This window comes from Equus przewalskii, chromosome 1, assembly GCF_037783145.1.
Source record: "Equus przewalskii isolate Varuska chromosome 1, EquPr2, whole genome shotgun sequence".
NCBI classification, from domain to species: Eukaryota; Metazoa; Chordata; class Mammalia; order Perissodactyla; family Equidae; genus Equus; species Equus przewalskii.
In genome coordinates, this window is record NC_091831.1 from 132,668,176 (window position 1) to 132,695,321 (window position 27,146).

The 27,146-nt window shown below is 41.2% G+C and overlaps 1 protein-coding gene across 1 annotated transcript in view; it reads left to right on the top strand.

Moving 5' to 3' along the window:
• The window catches only part of MYO1E (myosin IE), a 190,737-nt gene that overhangs the window by 61,287 nt on the left and 102,304 nt on the right, over window positions 1–27,146 (top strand). The window contains exons 3-5 of the mRNA XM_008526764.2: window positions 12,217–12,360; window positions 20,523–20,612; window positions 23,496–23,590. Of these exons, the coding sequence (XP_008524986.1) occupies window positions 12,217–12,360; window positions 20,523–20,612; window positions 23,496–23,590 (329 nt within the window). The remainder of the gene's footprint in view (window positions 1–12,216; window positions 12,361–20,522; window positions 20,613–23,495; window positions 23,591–27,146) is intronic.

The following is a 27,146-nucleotide window of genomic DNA, read 5'->3' on the forward strand; positions in this document are numbered from 1 at the left end:
CGGTGTTGGCCAGCGACTGTGGTGCTCAGGGGATGGTACCCTCACCTCTGAGCCCAGCTTCCATCCTGGACTCAGTATCCCCATGGCTAATCCATGGCAAAGGCTGCCCATGCCCCTGAGACACCCCTGATCACATTCCAGACCCTTCTCCCCACTTAGCAAATCCTGAAACAGTACCCCTAAGTGGGAGATGACATATCAGCACCTTCCTGCTGCACCTCCACTTAAAATCCTACTCTTTATACTCCTTTGGTGTTTCCACGCTGTTTTTAAAAAACACAGGTAAGAAAATAATTCCATTAACCTGACAAAGCTTTGTTGTCTAATTGAATTTTCTCATTCAGATGTGCCCAAACAGTTCATTTTTCAGAAAAATTAAATATTTTAAAAAACCATAAAATGAGTTATCTTATGTTGTCATACCTCCACCATTTTGCATGACATAAATAATGCGTATTTTGCGATCAGTACAGAAAGATCCTGTGAAAGATAGTGAGTCCTGGGAGACTGTTTTTGATCCGGTTGTTATCAACTCTGCTGCAGTTTGCTAAGTCTTTGCATATTTTTTTTCCTCAGAAGAGCATTCAAATTATGATTTCTTTCTTCCGTGGGACAGAGCAATAGTTTATTTTATGTGACAAGGAATTGCTCAGTTACCTCCCTGTTTTTCCTCCCATTTCAATCAATAATATGAACAAGAGCCATTGGTGCCAGCTGGTATTTCTGGCTGGTCGGCCTTTGGCTTCTTAGTTCAATTAAAGAAATTTCCCGAACAGCTACCATTGCTTCAGGGACTATAATTTTCAAACCAAAAATTAGGACACGTAGTCTGATGGGATTTTGTTTTCTTGGTTTGTGAATCCATTAATGAAAGTCTTGTCAGTAGAGATGCAAGGCCTAAATTACATTTAGGTATAATTGTGATTAATTGCCTTAATTGTGAAGAATAAAATCCCATGAAATTGACCTTGCCCAAGGTCACAGAACTACAGCTTGTACTTGAACCCAAGTGTGTTGATTCTGTTAAAATTCAGCGGAGTAAATCTGAAGATCCAACTGGCTTTATTCAATGCTTCATGAATCGGGCAGCAACCCGTCTAGCAAACAGAAGGGAGCTCCGGAGAGCTGTACAAAATGGAAGGTTTTTAAAGGCAGAAAGAAGGTGGGACAAAGAAGTCATAAGCAAAAGAAAGGATTATTTCAGGCAAGGTCGCCTTCCTTTGGGGGAAGGGCAAGGGTCTATCATGCAGATTACCTCACTAGATCTGATCAGGTAATTCAGGATTGACTGGTTAAAGATCACATTCCTGGGAGGGGCTGAAACTGCAGTTAGGTTAGACATTAAGTCTTGGTTTGCTGTCGTGGGACTTAGCACATTTGACTCCATCTTGGGCCTGTTTCTTTTTTTTAACAATTCTAATCAGCCAGTGGATTTGTAAGAAGAGTTGCGTTCCTCAACCTTTGTACTTGAAAACAGGAGTGATGATGGAGCTGGGGGTGGGGAGGAATTGATAAATGCTTGATGATGTTGTCAAGCTAGCAGACCCACAGCTGAAAAGACAGAGACTGACATCAGTGTGCCTCTTCAGCATTTGTTTGATTAAAATATAAATAGAGGCAGAAGTAAAATGAGCATTTGTCATATGAAGGGAGTTCAACCATTTGATTCATTTTATTCTGTAGCTTGAAATGTCCCCACCCTGTGGTCAAGATTAGTCTTTTCTTTCCCTCCATGACAGCGCACAGTTAAGATGAGAAATGTCTTTAGGGGCAACATCTCTTCCCTTTGATCTCCCGGGCTGGGGGCAAGAGGAAAGCTATGGAAACTTCTTTCCTCCTTGGGGCAGACACTGGTCCCAGGACCCCCATTTTCCCCACTGATAGCTGCCACAGTGAGATTCACCTCAGTTTGAGATGAGCCAAAGCAGCCTAGAATTCATTCACTTGACCAGTCCTGATTGAGCTCAATCATGTGCCAGGCACGCCCTGCATGCTGGGGACCAGACGTGCTCCCAAGGCCCACTGCATGGCACTGAGCTTTCTCTGACTTGTCCAAGGCCATGTAGCCAGACTGCTTGCTCCATGGGCTCCTAGGTGCTGGGCATTGAACAAGGTACCCTACACACCAGTAATAAAAGTATCTGCTTCATGGTGTTGTGGATGAAAGAAGTTGATACATGGCAAGTAGTAAACATGCAATAAATCAATTACTGTTAACTTTAGAGTTATTGCTGTTCCCAACAGCCACTTCCTTATTAGGAGAGGCAGTAGGTGTAATGCTTAAGCACAAAGATTCGAGAGCTGGGCAGGCCAGGTTTGAAGCCAAGTTGTTGGAGCTGGGCAAGTTACTTAACTTCTCTGTGCTTTGGTTTCCTGCCTGATAAGGTTGTGAGGCTTAAATAAATTATCATGTATAAAATCTTATGAACAGTGCTGGTATGTAATGAGAATTACCTGTTGTGTGAGAAGAAGAATATTCTTCCAAAGGGGAAAGAGCCACCATTCTGGATTTTCTGGAAATTAAGAGGGAAAAGGATAGAACAATGCCAATAGGGACGCAGGAAGTGCTTCCATAGACAGAATAAATTGCAGTGCCCGAGAATTTCCTCCTCAGCCTCAAAACAAGCCCTCACCTTGGGGGACCACTAAAGTGTCCCCCGGATGGCTGGGAGGGTTTTCTGAGGAGAGAGGACTAGAGGGGAGGGGTCTTGGGGCCCCTGATGGAACCTGCAGGGAATTCGGAACATGAATACAGAGTAGTTTCTATTTGTGAAAATGAAAGCTAGGCTCTCACCTGCTAGCTAAAGGAGAATCTGGTCTAACCAGGTGAGATTTTCCACAGCAGAGAAAAATACGTCTGGGAAATAGAATAGCAGTCATTTAAATTCCTTATGGCTTGACTTGAAATTGGTGGGAACCGGCCCACTAGAGAATGGCAGCAGGTTCCCATGTGTGGAACATGGCATCAAGGTTCACAGTGAGGTCGGTATGTACAACCCCACGTTGCGTATTTTAAGTTGTATCCTTTCATTATCATTTTAACACATATCAAAGAAATAAAACTAAGACACCAAACGGGTGATTTTTATGGAGATGATTGCTAGGATTTAGCCAAATTAAAACGGACATTTTATAGGAAAATTTGAAGCAAAGGACTATAGAACTTAGACAAAAGTTGTAAAAGTAACTGAAAATGACTGAGGTTAAGGAATGTTGGCCTTTAACAAATAGACAGCCAGTCTATTGGACTGTCTGAAATATGGGTTTCTCCAGCAAAAATGGGTTTATTCAGGATCTGCAATCACAGCAAGCCACCTGCAAGTTTCACGGAGTAAGGGGGGGAAGAAAATCTTTTACAGAGGGAAAGAGGAAGTTGGAAGGGCTACTGTAAACCAAGAGTCAGTTGGAAGAATTTAAGTGTCCTGAAGTGTAGTGGCTTTTCATTGGCTGAGTTGTGAGTCTCTCATTGGCTGAGCTCTTGCTGGGCAGGAAGAGGAAGTCTTTCTTCTTCCTGTTGGGCTTGCCATCATCCTAGGGCTTGAGAGCTCCCCCTTCTGGCCTCCCGACTCCATTTTATTTTATTATTTTATTTTATTTTTTTTCTTCTGAGGAATATTCACCCTGAGCTAACGTCTGTTGCCAGTCTTCCTCTTTTCGCTTAAGGAAGATTGGCCCTGGGCTGGCATCTGTGCCAATCTTCCCCTATTTTGTGTGTGGGTCCCAGCCACAGCATGACCACTTATGAGTGGTGTAGGTCCGCACCTGGGAACCAAACCTGGCCGCTGAAGCAGAGCACACCAAACTTAACTGCTAGGTCACAGGACCGGCCTACCGCCCCTCCTCCTGCTCCCGCCAGACTCCATTTTAAATGAAGTTTCTGTTGATTAATTTCCACAGGAAACACTGGAGTATAGTTTATGTGAATAAAGGTCAGAACTCATTGTAATCCCCTGGGGTAGGCATATCACGTGGTGGGGAAGGGGATGGCACTTCAAATGGTCTTAATACTGAAGGAACTTGTAGGTTGAAAGAGATACAAATCCAACCCTGCCTTTGCAAATTGAAGAGGAAATTACCTTGCTTTGCAGACGTCTGGTCTAGTGGTGGGCAGCTTGTTATGAGCAGCTTGTCGGCCAGGACGCTCGCCCTCATCCTGTTTGGGATGGGGGTGGGGGACAACAGCTACAAAAATGTTCACAGCAAATCCTCTAGAACTGGGCAGCCATCAACCTCACCATGTCACCACTGCACGGTTCCTGAAGTGACATTAATATATGGTATGACACTTCCAGAACAATTGAAATCTTTATAATATTTTATATCTTTGATTATATTCAACAGTGACTTAATATTTATAAAGTGCATAGGACATTGGCCATAATTCATCAAGCCTAAGATGCTACTGCTTGTAAGAGAGGCATCATCATTTCATTTTTCTGCTTTAAAAGACAAAACCAAAAACTGTTACTATTAAGCTGTGACACAGCATTGATTATAAGACACACCCTAATTTCAGAATGTTAGAATATGAAAAAAATGCCTCTTAGAATTGATGGAATATCTTAACTGTTCATTCATAACATCTTAGATTTGAACTGTTCATTTGTATAGAAAATGACCCTTTTGGGAGCAACATTTCAGGCAGAGTGGGTAAAAGAAAGGCTGTTTCTTTTCCTGCTGGGAGGCCCATTGTTATTTAAAGAAAAGTTTGCTATAGCTGCAAGCTGGGATAAACCACTGGAGACCTGGAACTGACATGGAATAACAAAAGCAAGGAAAGCATCATATATATATTTTATTTCACTTTACAGAGTACCTTCACATTCCTTATCTTATTTGATCTAATTTTTTTTCACTGAAAACAACTATATATGTGTGCACATATATGCTCAGTAGAAAAATAAAACCACACAGAAAGTACACTGAGAGAGAAACAACCTCAATATTTTAACAACCATATTTCCGTACAAAGATAGCATCTTACATAAGTAATATCACATATCTGCTACACCACTACACCGTATACATATGTATATCATGTATGCAGTTAAAACCTTACCATCGTGTTATTTTTTTACAAACCATTTTTCCCTGCCCTGCTCAGTCCAACCAATGAACCAGTGTTTCCAGCCTGGTGTGTACCATCCACACTTTGCCCCCTGATCGAGTCATTGTATTAAACCAATTCTATGCCTAGAGGGATTGGGGTTGGTGTGTTGTCAGTCTTGTTTGATCGTCACAGTAGCTTTGGGGGCAGTGTAATATTATGAACATCTTTCTGCTGAACAGGCAGCTTGAGGCCTCAAGAGGCTCAGAGAGGCTGGGTGATTGTGGGAGACCCTGGGGTTAAGTGGCATAGAGTCTCGGCTGGGAGGGCTGGTCTTTGAGAGCCCATGACTTTTCTGAGATCAAGTTGGTCACAGATTCAACCACGAGGCCTGAAACAGTGCCAGTTTATGCCTCCTGTTCCAGCTTTATTATTAACAACATTCCCTTCTGCCCTCAAAGTGTCCCGATTTGGAGGATAAATTGTTTACTCTCGTCGCTTCCAGGAAGGTTGACTCTGGCCAACACTGGCTAAGAGACCACTGGACCTGGTGATCCTGAGGTAGTGTCTACACTTGGCCTTGATGATGCTATTGGAAGTGAGCTGTGGAGTAGCAGAAAGAGCAAAGAAAAGGAAGTCAGAAATGCTGATGACAAGTCTCAGCCCTGGCCCTTTGTCACAGGGATTAACTGAGATCATGTGTGTGGAAATGTTAGGCAAATATTGAACTTTTGGTCAGGTCACACATACTTATGTGAGTGAAGCTAATGAGCACATCTTCTATATTCATCGAGCCTGCTCCTTCCCTCACTTTGTGAGCCGACCCCCCAGTGTGCTTTCCCATCCCCAGTCCCTCTGAGCAGAGGCAACTTGGTACATTATCATCCGAGGCCTGACTTTACCCATTTGTAAAATAGTGACAGAGGGATTGTAATATTCATGTCTCGAAGGTGTTGTGAGAATTAAATGAGATCACGTAAAGCGTCAGCACATATTTATGAGTTCAGTAAATCTCAGTTCCAATTACCCCGTAGACTGATGGGAATGGGGGTGTTTGTTGGCTACTGGCTGCCCTGCCCCACCCCACCCCGACTCCTAGAAACACTCCTTCCAGGCACTCTGTTCACTGCAGTTCAGCACACACACACACACACACACACACACACACTACAAATATACAACTTCACATCACTGAAATAGTGGGGGGTGGGGTCTAAATTCCATAAAGTTGAAATATATTGCAAGCTGGTTTACCATGCCTGGCACATAGGAGACCAACAAATATTTATGGTTGATTTTTCCATCGTTTGCAGTGGAAGTATTTCACTCCAGTCAAACGGCAGAACTGCAAAAGGTAAAATTCCCAGGCTGTTAGTCAAAAGACTAAAGTCTAACAGATAGTTCTGTTTCTTTCCTGTTATGAGACAGACACTGGGACAGAAAAATCCCATTCAAAAACAAACTCAGTTCGATGCAGGCCAGAGCGTTACCTATTGTCCATTGTTCGCGATAAGAACGTGGTTTATCTGCCTTTCAGAGTGATACGCTTGCAACATTGGGGGCATTCTATCCCAGGTTTTCTGGAAATCAGATCTGCTGTCCTATTCTGCTCATGGACCCACTAAACCTCCCAGACATGATAATATCTTGTCATCCAGACACCATTTTCCAATACACCTTTCAAGCCTGGAAGCGACACAGAACCCAGGCTTGCGATGGTGATCCCAGCTTTGGGATGCCTGGTGAGGACCCAGCACCACCCCCAGAAAATGCTCGATTGCATTGGCATCATTCTCAACGTTTCTATTTACTTTTAAATTTTACTAACACATGCATATGGTTAAAAAAATAAATAAATAAACTGCAGAAAAGTTTAAAATGGAAAGTAGAAGTCACCCTTCTCCCAAAACCCCAGGCCCTCCCCCAATGGAACTTGTATGTCTTTCAAGAAAAAAATTATACCATATCTTTTAAAAATTTAGACAAATGTAGTGATTCTATACCTAATCCACATATTGATCTCTATTTTCATGAAACTGTGTATCTTGAAGATCTTCCCATGTCAACACAAGCAGATTCCTTGATGACCGCATAGAAGTCCTTTGCAGGGTGTGCCATATTCCAGTCAGTCTCCAAACCATGTGTCCAGCTTTCCCTATTACAAACGTCGCACAGTGAACAATCTTGTACGTATGTCTCAGCATACTTGGTATATCTTGGGGTAAATTCCTAAAAATGCAATTGCTGTATCAAAGAGGATGTGAATTTTATTTTTATTTTGTTTACATATTGGTCTGTGTGACTAAAATTTTGGTACCTATTTCCACACTGCTCTCTAAAAATTCAGTGCAGTGTCCTCTTCTAGAAGAGCATAATAATATTTATGATCACTCCTCCCTCAGGCCCTGCCCAACCCTGGGCCTATTGTGTTTACACAGCACATTTAATGGCCTCCCTTTTCTGGGCGGCCAAAGGACGTTTGAAGACTGTTGTTACCCAGTATATGGGCTTCTTCTCTCTCCTGGATGAACCAAAGAAGAAAAATGCTCCCTGAGAAGCTGGTGAGAGTGTCTGCAGGGCCCAGCTGTGGCAGGCAGGGCCTCCACTGGGGCTCTCTGTGGGAGTGAAGGTGAAGTTTCAGGAGAGAACAGTCCCTGCCTTTGTGCTGACTCACCTTTGCTCTTCCTAGTCCCCACCCTGGTAAACACACAGCAGTTAGTGACGCTTTGCCTTTGAAAGTCAGTCAGAGAATCAGGGAGCCGGGTTCTTCCTCCGCATGAGGGACTCCTGTGTTTGGTGCCACCTCTTAAAGGTGAGGAACAAACCAGGCCATTATGTGGATATGGGCATACCCCACCTTCTAGAGCTGTGTTTGAATCCATTGCTTTTTAACAAGCTGAATCATCATTGGAAGCTAAATGTAGACCTGAGAAAGTCTGCACTCAATCTTTACCTAATGGGAAATGTCTACCTCATAATTTGTAATAATTGTCAGGGCTAACTTCATCATCATCATCGTCATCATCATTATTATTATTTCTTAGCTGGTGCGTCAGCAGCTACATTCCTTCCTGATGAGTGATGCTTATTGGAAGTACCTTGCTGAGTACCCTCCTTGTTTAAAATGTTACCATTTTTAGTGGGGGAAACAAAAGGAGTCACCCGCCCAAAAAGAAGCCTGCAGAAGGGAAGGAAGCACACTCTTGTTGCGGCGACAGCCTGGTAAACTGGGCCCTTGCCATCTGAGGAAAATGGCCCTCCTCACAGAGATGGGGAAGGCCCATTGCTGCCCTCCTCCCAGCACGCGGCCCAGGGTGTCCTGCCTCTACCCTCCCCGTCAGGGTGGGAGGAAGAAGGGAAGGGGTCAAGGTTTTTTTGCCCCAGAACCAACTATAACTTATGTTCTCAGAATTCTAGGACAGCAGTTTGTCATCTGAAGGCAACTTGCAGACTCTGCCTCCGAGGACGTTGTCTAGGGCTGTAAATGAGAACCCTTGCCCTCTGTGCTCCCTGCTCACTCCCTGTCAGCGGCTGTGTTCCAAGGGAAGCCTCTGGAAAAGTCAAGCTATGATCTAACTCTCTTGTCCCCTAATGAAAACAGAAAACGCTTTCTCTGTTTCACCGTGGGGAACTTTGAAGCTTCGCTGGGCTGGGATGAGAGTCTACGCATCCATGTTTGGTTTCTGGCTTCCCGGATAAAGTTCTCACCCTCTGCTAGAACTTCCCAGCCCAGCCCTGGCCTGGCTTTCATTTACCTGTTGGTGGGTTCTGACCTTGTCCTCGACAGTCTGGGCAGGTCAGCTGTCCCTGAAAGGCTCTCGTTGGTCCCACCCTTCCCAGCTACCTTCCCTCCCTCCCTTTACCTCATCTGAATTGTGTTTTTGTGGGAGGAAAGGGGTGGAGGAAAAAGGCATAGTAAGGGGGCGTCAATAAAGACAGAGAAGTTAAAATAGAAGATCTTGGGCAATTTACAGCTTTCTCAGTAAAATAGAGATAATAATACATAGTATGGGATGATAGTGAAGGCAGATGAGTTCACATATGTTAACTAGAAATGCCTGGGAGAAGGAGGGAGAGAGAGAAGGAGGGATTGAGAGAGAGAAAGAGAGATTGATTTGTGACCACTTGGATCTGGGAAATGCATCCATAAAAAATAATTCCAGTGTTTTAGTCTTTGATGCTAAGAGAAGGTGATCATTAATAAAGATCATATGTCTTTTTAATGATGAATTCAGTTTTGAAAGCGATCTGTCATTCAGTTGCCATCTTAAACGTAACAGACGGAAATATGCAGTAGGGAGATGGTGTGAAACCATGATGTTTGGATGAGTTTGCAATCACAGCGACTTGGGTTTCCATCTTGCCTTTGCTATTACTAGTTGGGAGATCTGTTTCCTTCTACCCAGCATGGGAACGTTAACCCCTCTCTCACAGGGTTGTTGGGAATAGTAAAAGGAGCAACAGCCACGAATCAAATAGCTCATTACCTTCCTTATGGTAACTGCTCACTCACACTATTCGTTCCTGATCCTCTTGGACACAGAGGTCTGGAGACCCAGGGTCTCGATACTGTTCAGTATCACGGGATATTTGAAACTATGAGTATCAGTGAACTCCACAAGGAGCCCTGTTATACTGGGGAATAACCGTCACTAGAAGGAGGATGACGCCACCTCTGAGACGGGACAGACAGTAATGTATCACTCTATAATGAGACGGAGAAACGACAGTTGGATTGCACGCCAAGACCGACTAGGGTTCCCTTGAGAGGGCAGTTTCTGTGGATCAGTACAAACACGTACACTATCACACAGAGCTCGCCATTTCTTGTCCTTTGCAGAAGTTAAATAACAGCTTATTAACAGTCCTGTTTTGTTCAAATGTGCTTACATTTTTCAAAGAGAAAATAACATTTTTGGCCTCTTTTAAGTAGGTGGGTATTTATTGAGGTTAAAAACAAACAAACAAACAAACACACCTATGGTCAGATACTCCGGGACCTTAGTTTTCTACGCAGAGAAATTTTTGTGGGCGTCCCGAAAGAAGAATGAAGCTGCAAAAGGAGGGAGGGTGGAGGAGGTTAGGAGTCCCCGGGAATCTTTATCTGGTTAGAAGTAGACTGTGGACTCTTGATTGAGGTCCAGTGAGTCATGCTGTGCCAGTGCTTTTTCTCTCTTTCTGCTTTGCCACAAGAGGAAGAAGGAGTGGTGAGGTCTGAGGTAATTTTGTAGAACTGATGCTGCATTGTGGTTCTGAGAAGGCCAAATATATCATATAAACAGTTTCCCTCTGCAAGGCAGCATGGGTGGCAAGACTTCCAGAACCGCTTTGTGGAGCTTGAGCCCATGGCACTAGTATGCTTTTCTTATGGTGGCCCCTTCATGGCTGGTTTTTAGCTTGCTTTTCCCTTAGAATTTACTCTTATCAAAGGACCCTTGTCTCTTGCAGAGAAAACATTAAACAGTTTTTTCAAGTGAAATTTAAAATGGTGTCCATCTTGTTTCCTCCCATCTCCTCCTTTTCTTGAAGAACCTCCTATTACCTTTTTTCATCCTAGTTTTGATGTCTGAGCAGGTGGCCTTTCTAGATACGCTTATTCAGAATTTTTCTCTCCTTTGCCCTAACTCCCCCCAAAAAGTGAAATCCTAAGAACGGGCAGGAGAGGCAAGTCTCATTCAGCTCAGTGCCCACCACCCGTGTCCAGTGTGTTACACGACCAGTAGGATGCATGAAGTATTTGAAGAGAAGGGAGAATCTTCTGATATCCTGTCATGCAATATTTGCCGTTATTTCATATGTATTAGCTGTTTTGCTCCAGCGAATGTAGATTATAATGAATATCCTTCCTTCTCTAGTCTTCTCTGGCAAATTCAAAATATTTTAGATGCACTTCAAATGGCACCTTCTGCAGAAAATTATTTCTGTCTCTCCTAGGATAAAGGCGTCTCCCCCCACTCTTGGAACACCCATTTTACATGCATTTACAGATTGACTGTTACTGAGGCACGAAGCACTTCAGCCCATATGTAGATGTCCTCCAAGCATGGTGAGCTCCCCAAGTGCAGCCACCATGTTGCTCCCCTCTGCCCCAACCCCAGGACTTGGCACATAGCTGAACACATGGGGGATCCCACTGCAGAGATGCCTAGTGAAAGGAAGCCGGCAGGGTGTTCAGAAGCCAGCCCTGGTGTTGTGTTGTAAATCCAATAAGCAGACGAGGGCCCCAGATTCTTCTATCCAAGGAGGCATGGGGCCAGATGAGGCCCTCCTGTCCATGCATGTTCTGTGGTCATGTTTGGACCAGCCTGCCCACATCCTCGTTAGTATAGCAGTGATCTGTCATTAAAACATAGCTTATCTTTTGCATGTGGGAGGCTAATAGTACGTTGCCAGTGATAAGTTTATGGAGGGAAAGTAATTTAGATGGCTTGAGAAATTATGACAAACGTGACCTAGCGATTGTGTGATACATATTCTTCCACTTCTGAGTTGCATCATAGGATTTGCAAAGCAAGTCTAAAAAGTTTCCAATTTAGGGGCTGGCCCCGTGGCCGAGTGGTTAAGTTCGCGCGCTCCACTGCAGGCGGCCCAGTGTTTCGTTGGTTCGAATCCTGGGCGCGGACATGGCACTGCTCGTCAGACCACGCTGAGGCAGCGTCCCACATGCCACAACTAGAAGAACCCACAACGAAGAATACACAACTATGTACCGGGGGGCTTTGGGGAGAAAAAGGAAAAAATAAAATCTTTAAAAAAAAAAAAAGTTTCCAATTTATTGCTTGTTTTCACTGATAAATTGTACAAAACAATAAGGTTGAGGGAATTATTGGAGACCGTCGATCATTTATTGTGCTGTACTCTAGACACTGTTCCACGCTTTGTATGTGTCATTTTATTTAATCCTTACAACAACTCTGAGATGCGTTTTATTTCTCTCGTTTTACAAATGAGAAAAGAGAAGCTGAAGTGACACTGTGAGCTTAGGTAGCCTTTCCCCACTCCACTTAGTGGTGGCCAGGCTGAAACTTGAATTCCAGTCTGTTGATAGCAAGATCTTTTTGTTGGCTCTGCTTGTTCTGCTCCATTTGATATGAGGAATATTTGGGAACATTTTTTTTCTCTAGGAGAAAATAAACTATTCCTAATAATTGTGTGTTTTGTGTTCTCAGGGAAGCAAAGGTGCCTACCGCTACCATTGGCAGAGCCACAATGTCAAGCACAGCGGTGTGGACGACATGGTCCTGCTCTCCAAGATCACAGAGAACGCCATCGTGGAGAATCTCAAGAAGAGATACATGGACGACTATATTTTTGTATCCTTTATTGGTGTCTTTGGACATTTGTAAGTGAGATGACAATGTCCATGGTAAAACGTGGCTTTACTCCTAGTGTAAGAAGATCTGTGTGAAATTCTGAACTGACGTTGTGCTCACATCATTTTCACCATTTCAGAATGTGGTTTTCTATTTTTTTGTCCCTTGGTTCAGGCTGTGGGAAGGACAAAGAGGATGCTAAATTATTTTCCTGGCATTTCACAAAATCAAGGTGCAGCCAATATTCATCTGTTTTAATCGATGGCACTGGACCTTTGACGTCGTCTAGCCATGCACGTGGTGTCTAAAACCTCTGCTGTGCCTAAAGTCCCTGTGTGCAGACAGTTCTGTCGATAGGGCTCCCTAATTGCAAAGCAGAGACAGTTAAGTCCAGACTTAAAAGGTTTAAAAAAGCTTACCTTATGCAAAAAATATGCAATTTTGCCAGTTTTTCTGCATTCTTACGTTTACTAAAGGCAACATGAGAAATGAAGATCAACTATTGAAAATGCTTGACCTTCTTGAGTTGTTCTCCATGTTTCAGCTTTAGCTTGCCAGCTGCCATTTTTTTAACAGGGCTTTTAAAAATTCAGAATGGAAATTTGGCTCAAATGTGTGTTGACTTCATTATAAACAAAGAAGTGTGATATTTACTTAAGTTACTACAGGATTCAGGAGTTTGGTTTGGTGCAACTACGTAAAGACCTTTTAGTGAAATTGCCGTAGAGTTGGTCATAGACATGCAAAGAGCCGTGGAAATCTATACAGGAGTCCCAGAAAGATTAATTTAATGCTGTTGGTGACTCCTGCAGGTATGGTGTTATGAATGACGGTTACAGGGGGCGTCTTTGTAGCTGTTGTAACATGCCTTTTAGATTTTAACCCCAAAAGCTTAGGAAGGAATGGTTTTCATATTGCCAGCTTCTGTTCATTATTTATACCACTCATTTGACTATTAATTAAAAATACTCATTCTTATACAACAACGCTTATGTAGAGACTGCCTATCTCATCATTGGTGAAGGCAGAGTTCAACTCGCCAGGTAATTTATCTAGCAATACTAATTAATAACCTTATCCCAAGGCACCTGGACCCTTCTGACCAGTACTGTGCTGTTTCTTATTTACTGTAGGAAATTTACCAAAGATCTGGGTACTTAACTCCCTAAGCCCCTGCTTTGAAGGGTTAATAGATGTATTTGGATTTATTAGCTACATTATAATAGCATCCTGATCAGGGGTGTATGGCCCATTTTGTAACAAAATCCTGCCCACCGCCTATTTCATAGCAAAAGTTGCATTGGAACACAGCTCTGCTCATTCGCTTACATACTGTCTAAGGCTGCTTTAATGCTACAATGGCAGAATTGAGTAGTTGCAACAGACCATATCACCCGAAAAGCCTAAAATAATTACTTTCTGATCACTTACGGAAAAAATTTGCTGACTTCTAGATACCTGTGTAAAATTTCCTTTAATTGGATGGAAGCTGTTGTAGTGAATTGTAAGTTTTTATTGTACTAAAGTTAAAAACTTGAAATATGCTCACTTTATCTGGGCTTATCACTATCAAAACATTTTAATCAGTTTTATGTGCAAGACCCACGGCACATGGAAACTGGCAGATGGTAGACTAGAAGAGCTGGATGCGGGATGTGGATCCCCACTGCCTGGCTTCCAACCTTACTCTGCGTGGGCTTGGTCACCTTGTGCAAGTTTTGTGGTCTATATGCCTTGCTTTCTTCACCTATAAAATGGAAGAGAGTGTAAAATCTCCCACAGGAGGCTGTTGTAGTGTTAGATGAAGTAATGAATGCAGTACGCATTAGTTATGATTATCATACGCTAAGGCAAGTGTATAAGTTCCTCCTATATTTCTGAGTTAGGTTCCAAAAATTTAATTGTAAAGTTGCTTATTGGAAATTTAACTACATTTTAGCATAGAAACTGTTTTAAATGGAGGATTGGTTTATTGACAAGCCCATAAAAGGATAATTTCCACTGTTCCGAGGACCTGGGCTCAGCTTATTACATTATTTACATAGAAACTTGGTTTTTGACAGCTGGGTAAGATAAGAGGGAATGATGTCAGTGGTAATCAGCAGTCAGTCCGTGGTCAACCCACATAGCCTTACTTCTCCCCGTAAAGATTATTTACCTCTAAAACACCAGAAACTCCTTGAGGATGGGGACTATTTCTTGTATGTCTTCTTTCAAAAAACAAAGTTGAAAAGTTCTTTGCAGCAATCTATGTTCCTTTAACATGATTAATAAAATGTAGTCAAGCAGGAAGAGCACTAAAATCATCTGGAATCCCACCATATAGGGTTAGTTCCTGTTAACCTCTTGGTGTATATTTTTCAGTTTAATGGCAAATAAACATGTATATTTATGTGCTTTCTTGCTGTTAATTTTAACAAAAATAGCATCATCTCGCATCCTGTATTTCTTAGTTTCTTGCATAATTCTTGGCATGGTGCATTGTATTAAGTGTTCATTGGAAATTTGTTGACTATCAAGACTTGCTTTTTATAGTCAGATAGCAGAATTTTTAATGACTCACGCAGAGGGGGCTGATTATGAGCCGTTGAATTAATGCCTTTGAATCAATGACTGACTAATCATGTGTTCTACCAAGGAAATGAGTTAGTTGACCACTGATGACTTCGTGTTTCAGAAATCTCTACCCACTCAATAGCTGAGAAACTCGGCGTCAATGTGCTCTCCGTCAATAGCACAGAGCAGCTTTCAGCTCCGAGGAAGCTTGATGGCTGTGTTGGATGTTTATGAAATATTACCAAGGGTCTAACTACAGATCTTTTCCTCTGTGTGGTAAAAGGCTCCTTTATCAGTTCAATGTTAGGGGGATATTATTATGATAGAGTAGCATTATTTTAAATGACGTGGGTTTTTTCCCTCTCTTTCCTAATCTTAATATAACTGTATAACTTAATATAGCTCTATAACTGTAGACAATATAACTACAGACAAGAAGAGATTCAATTTCACATTAAGTTACAAAATCGCTCATTTTACCTTTTCTGCACCTAATATGAGCATGTTGTTTGTATTGAAGATCAGCATTTGGAACAATCAATTGTTAATGCATTCAGCTGAATGCACATTTCTTTGTTTCATATTTGAAAAAAACTACTTAGAAAATGCTGACACTGTTTACCAATAAAAAAACCATATATTTCAGCTATTTATCCTAAGACAAAGAAGGCTTAATTTACCACCTGTTTTTCCTCAGTGTTGCCACACTTCTTACAATGACATTCTCAAACATATGAGGAAAACATTGCAGTGTTCGCTCTCCTACTTGGCGAGACGTCATTTATAGCCACGTGGCTGGTGAAAACAGTTCCATGCAAAGCGCTCCACGCTCATTTGGTCCAACTTTCTCCAAACTTGTTTTTACTCAAAGACCACGCTCAAGTGTGTTTGGCATTTTCAGCCCTTGAATTAGGAGTTGAGACTTTTGTACCAGACCGACCAGAGCTCAAGGCCATTAAGTTGTTCTGAGGGAGGTGTGGCCCTTGGCAGAGAGTTCACGTCGAGGGGGCAGTAGGGCAAAGTTCACGGGATGAACTTTGGTCTGATGGTTGGAGACAGAGGCTCAAGTTCCAGCTCAACCCTTCTCCACATATGTGACTTCAAGCAAGTCACTTCCCCTCCCTGCCCCACCTCAGTGATAAACCTGGGGAAGGTGCTAGATCAGTGTGGGTGGTTTTGGGGAATTCACTGGCTAATAAAATTTTTTTTTTTTAAAGATTTTATTTTTTCCTATTTCTCCCCAAAGCCCCCTGGTACATAGTTGCATATTCTTCATTGTGGGTCCTTCTAGTTGTGGCATGTGGGATGCTGCCTCAGCGTGGCTTGATGAGCAGTGCCATGTCCGCGCCCAGGATTCGAACCAACGAAACACTGGGCCGCCTGCAGCGGAGCAAGCGAACTCAGCCACTTGGCCACGGGGCCAGCCCCAATAAAATGTTTTTTTAGGGTATCTTACAGTTTCTAATAGGATTCCTATAACAAAACTCAGATGGGGGATTTTTTTTAATTGAGATATAATTGACATATAACGTTATATTAGTTTCAGGTACACAACATAATAATTTTAAAAAATGTGTTTTTTTTAAAAAAGTAGAACTCTTACCTTTGCCTAATAAGACCATTAAAGAAACTTACAAAAGTTGTACTACCATCACATTTTATAAACGAGAGACTATTTTAACACCAAAGAAATAGACTGGAAATAATTTAAGAATAAAAGACAGTCCTTTATATTGAATAAATTGAGGTTTATGAAAAATTCAGGGCATCGTTGCTTTTTTTGTCATTCTTGCTGCAGATCAATGAAAACTCATAGATCCATGGACAAGCATTTGGGAACCATCAATTGAAGATCTGTTGGGTCCCTTCTGTCTCACACACTCAATTAAAAAAATAACATTTATTATTTATTTATTTTTTTTGGTGTCATAGCCTTGTTTCTCCATACGTTTTGAAAATTACCCTTGGGCCACACCTTCACAGCCAAAGATCATGTGGGTAGAGACAATGATCAGAACAGCTTTTTCCAAAGGCACACCTGAATTATGTAGTAGGCAGTGGGAGTGAGTATTCCAGTTATCTGGAGAAGTGACCCAACCCAGGAGGAGACGTGCGCTCTCAGGGAAGTAGCTGAGGTCTCTGCAGACCCAGCCAGTAGGGAAAAAAGGTGGGCAGTTAGGTAAACAGTTAGGCCAAACTCTTACCTAAAATGACCAAAATATGTTTGTTTCCTTTAAATTCTACATTAAATTCTCTTGTCTGAATTCTTCTGATATAGGAAAGTTTATAGCTATGTAGGCAGACATACGAGCTACATTATCCATTTCAAACCACACTTTATTTTTCAGGAATCCTCCCGAGTAATATTGGCCTTGAGAGCCCTGCTGGGAAATGTAGGGAACAGCTACAGTTTTCCCTCTTCATTCATTGATTCGAGATGGAATTGTTGGTTCAGGATTGGCCTACAATAGTCCGAAAGAGGTTTTTCCTCTTGAGTGTCTCCTTTCCAGGCCCTTCCCACAATTTGTATAGTCTACTTAGTGAAAATCGAGACTTTCCAAGATGTCTCTTCACATAGCAGATTATTAACAGGAAAAAGATGTTGGTTCCTATAAGAACTGTTATGCAATCCGATCCATATTTACTGGGTAACCAAGAGCTTGGTGAGTAGAAAGGGACCGGTGGGGAAGTGATACCGTTGACTCATGTCCTCAGGCAGCTCTTTATTCTTTGTGTGCAGTGACCGATTTGTCTAGGACAAGTGGCATTCACAGTCTTCCCTTTATAACTGAGAGAAGGAGCATCCTCCTCTGTGGAAAGGTCCTGTTTGCCAAAGTTTGTTTTTGCCTGGAGATAAATGTAAACCTAGACGTCCCCCCTCTTCTGAAATGAGGATGGTCATAGCAGTGCTGTATTTCTGGAAAATTTAGTTTACCATACAAATCACTGTATTTGTTTACCATGAGAATCAGAATGAGGGCCAAATCTCATTCATTGAGTTTTGATTTGGTCCCCACCATGTGGAAAGGATACTAGAAAAATCAACTAAGAGAGGGAGAGTTTTGAGTACTCAAAGAATCCTAGGATCTAAGTTGCAAGAGATCATAGAGCTCTCTCATCCAACCGCCCGCCACCCTGCGTTAGATCCTGGTGCGGCCAGTTTAGGATTGCAGATAAAATACAGGACACGTGGTTAAACCGAATTTCAGATCAACAGGTAACTTTTTGGTGTAAGTATGTCCCAAATATTGCTTGAGGCATACTTATTTGGGACATATGTATACTAAAAAAAAAAAAACAACTCATTGCTTATCTGAACTTTAAATTTAACTGGATAGTCTGTAGTTTATTTGCCAAATCTGGCAACTGCACCAATAATAATAATATTAATGATAACAACAATACCTGCTAATCTTAGAAAGACATTGTAACTTGTTGATTAAGAGTTTGGACCGTAGATCCAGACTGCCTGGGTTTGAATCATAGCTTTGCCACTTACTAGCTTGTGGCTTTGAGCAAGTTTTAAAATTTCTCTATGCCTCAGTTTCCTCGTAGTAAAATAGGATTAAAATAGTCACCAGGTTGTTGGGAGCTTAGATTAGTACCATGTGAGTGTGTATGTGTTCAACCACTGTTAGTTTTTATCATCACTGCTTAGTGAGTCTTGACTACAATGTCGTGGACATTTCTTACCTGCTTAATAACTTTAATAATAAATTTATCTGTTTTGAATTTTGTCTTAAAAAATGTTGACCACTAATCTATCGTTGGCCTCATCTGACTTTGGCACTTGGAACTACCCTGGCTCTGGGCCCTTGTTCCCTGACTCTGTAGTGATTTTCAGTTCTGATTCACTGTCTCATTCTGATTTTCTCTTAGTGCATGCTCTGCCCCCAGACCAGCACTGTGTGCATCTGAGTGTGCTCTTAAAACGACCCCATTGTCTCTACTACCGTCTCACGTTCAGCCCTTTCAAGTCTGAAGATCTTTCTAGTCAGTGAAAAAGGAACCAAGATTGCAGCCGAATCATTCTGCACTCTTACCTTCATGTACAAATATTAACTTTTAAATGTTATATGATCCATCCCACACTGGGCTCATTTGTGTTCAATAATGCTATCAAAGCTGTGTCTCAGAGATGTTAACATGTGACACAGTGTGCCTCTTGAAGTATATGAATTAAGGAAATTGCATCTACTACATGCCGGGTACCATGCTGAGCATTTTATACTGTTTATTTCATTTAATTCTCATAACAAGTCTATCAAGAGGGTCCTATCTTACCCCATCATCCATTAACCAGAGCTTGGAGATGTGACTTGCCCAAAGTCAGAGTGGAACTGGGCTTAGGGAACTGGGCAATCTGACCAGACTGCCTGTGCCACTCTATTTGACAGCCGGGTCCTAATGTATAAATGTGTAAATGTCCCCTTTGTGGGAGGAAATCGCCAAGCTTTACATCTTTAACTGCAAATTTTCTAAACGTTTTGAAATCATTGATTCAAAGAAACAATTTTGGGGCCAGCCTGCTGGCACAGCGGTTAAGTTCGCACGTTCTGCTTTGGTGGCCCGGGGTTCGCTGGTTCAGATCCCGGGTGCGGACATGGCAACGCTTGGCAAGCCACGCTGTGGTAGGTGTCCCACATATAAAGTGGAGGAAGCTGGGCACAGATGTTAGCTCAGGCCCGGTCTTCCTCAGCAAAAAGAGGAGGATCTGCAGCAGTTAGCTCAGGGCTAATCTTCCTCAAAAAAAAAAAGAAAAAAAGAAACAATTTTGAGTATGTGTATGGTTTTGTGTTTTTATTGTTGTTGTTTTCTTATGATTTTTTTCCTGCTTGAGGACAGGTAGTTTTATCTATTCTATTCTGTTCACTTCTGTATCCCCAGCATCCAGAACATTGCCTGACATGTTGTAGAAATCCAGTTCAAAATAGTTCATTGTCAGATGAATAAATGGGAATATTTTTTGCGTTATAGTAATACTTCATTTATTTGGGCACATTAACACGTTTTCTTCTGAGAAGGCTTTCCAGATTCCCCACGTAGAAATAACACCTTCTCCCCTTAAACTCGATCTGCGTGGGTTTGTAATTTTCTGCTCTGAATAATATTTTATGGATACCACTCAGTTCTCCTAAGCTTCTAAAGAGCAGGACTGTTCAACGCGTCTTGTATCCCTCTATTTGTTAAATGAGTCAATAAATATGTTTTTAGTATGCCTAAGAGATATGGAAGTAAGGAAAAAATAATGTCGTTTGTGAAGTGAGATGATAACTGCTCTTTGTACTCCTGGGTTGTTTCTGTTTTGTTTTGTTTTTTCCTCTCAGTACATGTCACCAGTCTTGAAAGAATGTGCTTCAATTCATTTGACATCATAGTTTTTTTGTAGCACCTTGGTAATTAAGTCCATTACTCTTCCTGAAGAGGAACAAAGCCTGAGCTGGTTGGTAATGGATTTTGTCTTTATTTGTAATCTTTTAGAAAACAAGTACTTGAGCCTTTTGTTGGGACAGTCGTTCTGAATTCTTGATAACATCTGGTTACTTAATTTGAAAAATGTGTAGCTATGAAGATTAATGATGGACCTTAACTGGATTTAAATTCAGACCTATATAGGATCTGTACTAATCTCAGTCAACCCTTTCAAGCAGATGCCATATTTTGGGGAAAAGGAAATTGAAATGTACCAAGGAGCGGTAAGTTACATGCCACATAAATTACTGCAGTGTTCAGGGCTTTTACGATGCATGGGTAGTTTTTCCTGAACTTGGCAATACATTTGCATTTTCTTATTATGAATTATTTATTGGGGAAGCTCAAGTAGGTGACATTGGTTGATTTTTAATGATGTGCTGCTCTTCAGAGTGCAGCTCCAAAAAGCATAGGATTATCTAATACTAGAACATTATATACAAAATTAGTTAAATGGGATGTACAGCTTGGAAGATCTTCCTTCTTCCACATATGCCACAAAATTCTAAGGACTGAAAAATTGGTAATGGATAAAAAATAAATATGGTGATGGGAACCATCCTTTTCAAATCAGAACCTTAATTGAGCTGTGCCCATGACTGGAACGTGAAAAGTGAATCTTTTATTACTTTATTTATTAATGTGACTCTGGTCCCTATTCAGACTCAGCTTCATAGCCATTTCAGTTGTGTGATAAAAATAGAAACTGTAATCCTAATTAATATATTTCATTATGGGGTTCATCACTTCCCCAGGCCTCCCCCTTTCTGCCTCTTTTTCCTTCCCTCTTTCCTTTGCAGCAGAAGCACAAGAGCGTTCATTAATCCTGACCCCTGGAAAACAAACAAAAGAGAGCCCACACAAATTCATCAGTTGAAGTGGAAGGCAATTTACCCAGAGCAAGAGCCCACCCCATTGTTGCCAGATGAATGGTGCTGGTAGCTGGAGCCGAAGGAGGCTGCCACGCGAAAGACCTTTGATAATGCTGCCTTTATGGGAGCCCAGGACAAGGGAAACACTGTCAGCAGAGGCTGGGCCCTGCCCTGGCGCCCTCATCAGCAGGGCCCCAGGGCAGCAGGCGCGGAGCTGGCTTGGCATCCTCAATGACAGCCAAGGCGGGGTGGATGCAAGGGCTGTGCGTTTGTGTTGTTTCCTTCCAGTGCTCTGGAAAGTGTTGCTACGTGAGTCCCTTTTTAGATCATTCATCTTTTGAAGAGTTCTCTTTAAAGAAATGCCCTAGAATTTTAAAAATATATATTTGTTTTTATTGCTAATGGTAACAGAATGTCGTGAAATTGGTGTTTACTTAGTGCCAGGTTCTATGTTACACTTAATAACGACAGTAAAATAGCCCTGGATACTGGCTGTGTCTTACTATCCATCCCCACTTCACAGTTGAGGAAACTGAGGCTCAGAGAGAGAAAGTACTTGAATCTATTGAGTGTCTGAGTTCAGGAGTTTCAGGGGAGGGGAGAAACGGGTAGAGGAAATACCTACCCTATAATCCTCATAGGTAGCAAATACAGAGGCACACGCAAAGGTCAAAGATAACGAGTTAAGCAGCTCTGAAGCCTTATTGGACAATGACTTATTGTCCACACCTGTCCCTCTGCTGCCTACAGCTTTCTCTCTATTCCATTTCCTTCATTTTTCCATCCTCTTTTCTTTCTTATAATCTTCTATTTCCCTGTTTTCAAAGAGGTGTTAAAAATAATCCTGTGTAAGCAATCTGGGCTAGAAGAAGCCATCTAAGACTGTATCCTGAGGTCCCATTGTGCAACCCGTTCTGACTGTAATGTGAAGGCAGGGATGACATTATTCTGGTGCCCATATAGAGTTATCCAGTTGACCAGTCCCAGGGGTAGCCTCGACCCTCCCTAGGCAGCTCCCCTTGTGATCCCTCTGCTTACATCCTGTGGGGCACCGTGGGCGCTGGATACACCAGTGCTTAACATGTGTGCCAGCATCAAAGCACCCTCTCATCCCCCCTCATCACCCAACTCTGACCTGCCAGAGCCTGCCACGAGTGGCAATTTCTGGGCCAGGCCCCCTTGTCTGTAGAGAGTCATTGCGTAATCAGGCTCAAAGCTGGATTAAGTAAGTTATGCTTTACCTTTGCGTATTTACTCTACCTTTCAAGTTACTTTCCCATCCATCCTCTCAGTTACCTTGTGAAATTCGTAGCATGGACATTATTATCCCCACTTTAGCGGTGACAACCAGTGAAAGGAAAGACAGAGTCTAAATGTCTTCTCACTCTGGACCTGGCCTTCTTTTCACTCTTTTGTTAGCTTTAAATTTAAGGAGTGTTCTTTCTCCAGCTTTACAGCACATGAAATATTTTTCTTTTCAGTAATTTTTGAGGGAGTGGTGGAGGTGGTGCCAAGAAATTGAAGAAAGCAGAGCTGAAGTCGTCCCGACACAGTGAATTCGTTGGTGAATTTATATTTATGTATAGATAAGCTATCCATGAGACTAAAGCACAGACCCGGGAGAATGTCTTGGTGTGGTAGGATTTTTTTTTTTCCCCTGTTAAGATGAAACAAACTAGTCAAACCAGTTTATCCCTTTAAAGAACCACACCCTCTGCTTTCTTCTTGGGGAAAATTTTTAGTTTTTCTGTGCATTCATAGATTGTCTCACTTCATTTCCTCTGGGGACCCAGATTCTCCAACTTGCCATCCTAGAAAAACGATTATGTAGGGATTTAAAATTGTGATAGGAGGCAGATCTAGGGTTTTAGTAGGCTTCTCTTAAGACCTATTGCCCAAGTGTCTTCAGAAACATTTAGAAATGGAATGTTGTCTGCAGAGGCGTCTTTGGGTGGGAAGGTGTGGTCCTGGAGGATCTGAAGACACCGGTCATGTCTGAAGGCTGAATCACACAGAGGCCTACAGAAGAATCGTTCCAATTCCATCTTCATTTGTTAGCTGTAACTCCTCATGACCGAGGCAAGCTTATGAATTCTTGTCTGATGTAACTTTTAAGATGTAATTCTAGGCATTGGAACTAAACGGTGCTGGGTTTATTTCCACTGGCAAGGAAAGAAATTTAATGTTTTGCTGTATCTGACCATGGTTTTATTTTTGCTTTCTTTTGTTTTCTAGGCGCAGTATGAAAACCCACCACATATCTATGCTCTTGCAGATAGTATGTACAGAAACATGATCATTGACAGAGAGAACCAGTGTGTCATCATCAGGTATGGGAAAGAGCCTTATTAGGTACAGAGGATGCGAGAGCATGCTGTAGTTAGGATTCTGTCGAGAAACAATGCTTTTGCAATGGCGGCTGATGCCAGAGGCTGCTTAATGTATCTGAATAACAGGCAGGCTGTTTGCTTTGTCTTGGTTTATTTTATGACTCCAAATCATAAAAGCTTTGAGCTTCCGTGAGGTTGCCATTTCTACCCCTGTCGCTTAAGTTATTAAGGCTTTGGGGCACATGGTGCTAACCAGGTCTTTCTGTGTTCGTCATTGGGCCCTGAACTGAAATCATGAAACGTCTCCCCCCTGTTTGATTGTACTGAGGCTGTCCTCTGAATTGGAGATCCTTAATGTCATAAGTATAATAAGCACGATTCACTAGTTTGTCATGTCAATGATTTAGTAGTTCAAGTTTGAACTTTTTTGGTGTACTGTGTCATTTGCTTTGAATTTTCTGAGGGCGTTACTGGTAAACACCAGCATTAGGTGTCTGTAGCTATGTTTCAAAACCTTTTAACCTGATGCAGCTCTGAGCCTATGCTGGGTTAAATGCTTTTACAATTTTGTTTACTATTATGAACGTTTTCAAACATACACAAAATATAAGCATCCAAATTCCCATCACTTAGGACTTGACGGTTGTTAACATTTTATCATATTTGCATTCACCATTTTTAGTTCTTTAATTTTTCATCTTAAGCATTTTTGAAAATTTTTTATTGTGGATATTTATAAACATACACAAAATTAGAAAGTGTCATAATAAGTCCCTGCGTATCTATCACCCAGCTTGTACATTTATTAATATATGGCCAATCCTGGTTATCTAGTCCTTTCAGCCACCACTTGATTATTTAAAGCAAATCATTTTATTTGTCAATAATTTAATATTTCTAAAAGATAATTATCACACTTAAAAATGAACAATTTTTAAAATATCATCTAATATTGACAGTATTCCAATTCCATGATTGTCTTATAAAGTCTTTTTTTTTTTTTTCCTGAGGAAGATTTGCCCTGAGCTAACATCTGTGCCAATCTTCCTCTATTTTGTATGTGGGTCACCGCCATAGCACGGCCACCAACAAGTGGGGTAGGTCTATGCTTGGGAACAGAATCTGGGTCACTGGAGCAGAATGCATCAAACTTAACCACTAGGCCATGGAGCCACTACCTTATAAAGTCTTTTTTATAGTTGGTTTTTTATTTAGATTCCAAAAAAGCCTCCCATTTTGCTCTTGGTTGCTGTCTCAAGTCTCTTAATTGTTAACCATTCTCACTTGCTCTTTTTGTTTTCTTGGCATTTATTTGTTAAAGAAAAATGTTGTTTGTCCTGCAGAATTTTTTGCAGTCTGAGATTATCTGATCATCTACCTTGACATTCCACTGTCCCCTATATTTCCTATAAATTGGTCTTTAGATCTAAAAGCTTGATCAGGTTCAGATTCAATTTTTTAGCAAAAATACTTTGTCGGTGATGCTGTGCGCTTAATGCCTGTTGGTCTCTCTATGTGATCTTCAGCTTGCCGGTGAGTCCATCCATTATAAATTCTCATTTCACGGTCATTGTTTAATTAATGGTTGAAGAAATAGGTATTTTCTAATTCTGTTATTCTTTCTGCATTTGTTAGTTGGATTCCTTTATTTGGTTACTTTAAAATATAATCTATATGGAAAAACTACATAAAAAGCTTGATTCGTTGTCTTTACTTACCAGTTTTCAAGGTATAAGTTGGTGCCCTGGCAGTTCCCTGAGGTAATATGGTTTTATTTTAAGTATCATTCCAGGCTAGTGGATTTTAAATATCTGTTTAACTACATGGCAGTTTTTCTTTTTGGCTCAAATGGTACTGTCTTTGGCCAGCACTGAGAAATGGTACTGAGAACCCTTTATGTTGGCTCCTATGTCCCTCTGACATGACCCAGTAGTCTTTGATAGTTTCCTTGTTTAAGATGGTCCAGGCTCATCTTGTACATTTTCTGCAGAGCTCTAGAATCAGCCATTTCGCCAAAAGGCCCTGATTCAATTTAATGGGAAATGGTATTTAGAAACCACCAACCTAGTCACTGAGTGCTTGCCGCTGTGTGTTGTCAATGCTACTAGTTCTTTTCAGATGAAAAGGCAAAGAACATGAACTTTTTTAAGAAAATAGTGAAAGATGAGTTCATACTGATAATTTCCATTTCATTTTTAAGATTATAGGGTTTTTACTTCTTTGATTTTTCTATCTGTACTCATTTCTCTTATTCTGAAATCTTGGTTCCTGATGACATTATCACAATTATTTACTTTTATACTGTGTATAAAAATAAAAATATAAATACGTAAGTATATATATATATATACACATAAAAAATATATACAATGAGAAAAAGCAAATAAGTAATTTTATTAATCTTTAAAATAACAATACCAATATTATTAGTAGGAATACTGAATTCACTTTAAAATTGTTTGTTCTTTTTGTCCTTAATAGGTACAGTCAAAATACTGGGTTTCAAAAGTCTCATAAAATAATCTTTTTCTGTGTCATTAATGTGCCAGTCTGACCTGTAGTTACTTTCATTTATTTCATTTTGGATTTTAGAGGTTTAAAACTTTTAACTTTAATTTTGTTTTATAATTGTTTAAACTATTTACAAAGTCAAACTATAAAGCAAGAACGCTGAAGCATTTCAAGGTAAATATAGATCTCAAGTATTTTCAAGGTAAATATAGACATCATGACATTTTACCTCTAAATATTTCCATATTCATCACTGGAAAATCAAAACGTTTTCTTACTTAGCTCCTGAACCATTGTCACAACTAAATAATTAATAATAATTTAATATCATTTAAAAATAAGCTGTCCACATTCAGATTTCTCTAATTGTCGCAAACAGGTCCTTTCATGCCAGTTTATGTAAGTCAAGGAACGCTGGCTGCATTTGGTTATGAATCCTTCATTTTTTTTTTATCCTACCATAGTTCTCCTACTACCACCATTTTTCTTTTTTTCATGATGTCGACTCAGTGTAGAGACCAACCCAGTTTTCCTATAGAGACATTTTAGATTTTTCTAATTGCTTCCTCGTGGCCTCATTGCGCTAATTCCTTCAGCTGGATTTTCTGTAAATTGAAAGTTAAATATAAATGCTTAGTTAGATGCAAGTTAAGCCTCTTTTGGAAGGAATATTTAGGTGATGATGAGTTCTGTTGCTTAATATGAAATGCTTCTGTTTGACCCCAAGGGGAGGTCACTGGCCAGTAGAGAGGTGGGAGGTGTTTTCTTAACTGGAATTAAATGAGAGAGTACAGGATGAGTTTTCTAATTCAGTCCCTTACCCTCTCTGGGCCTCTGGTGAGGTGAGAAGGAAGGGAATGGTCTTGTCACCTGAGCTTCACAAGTCTGGCAGCTGCTTCAGTCTTACCCAGTCCACCTCTCTCGCACTCTCAGATCCCCTCAGTCTCTCCCTGCAGGAGGCACGTGCCCGCTTCTAGGGTTCTCCTTTCCAGCTGTTCAGGCAGCAAAGACTTGAAGGCCCTGCTTCAAGGATTTCCGTTGTGGT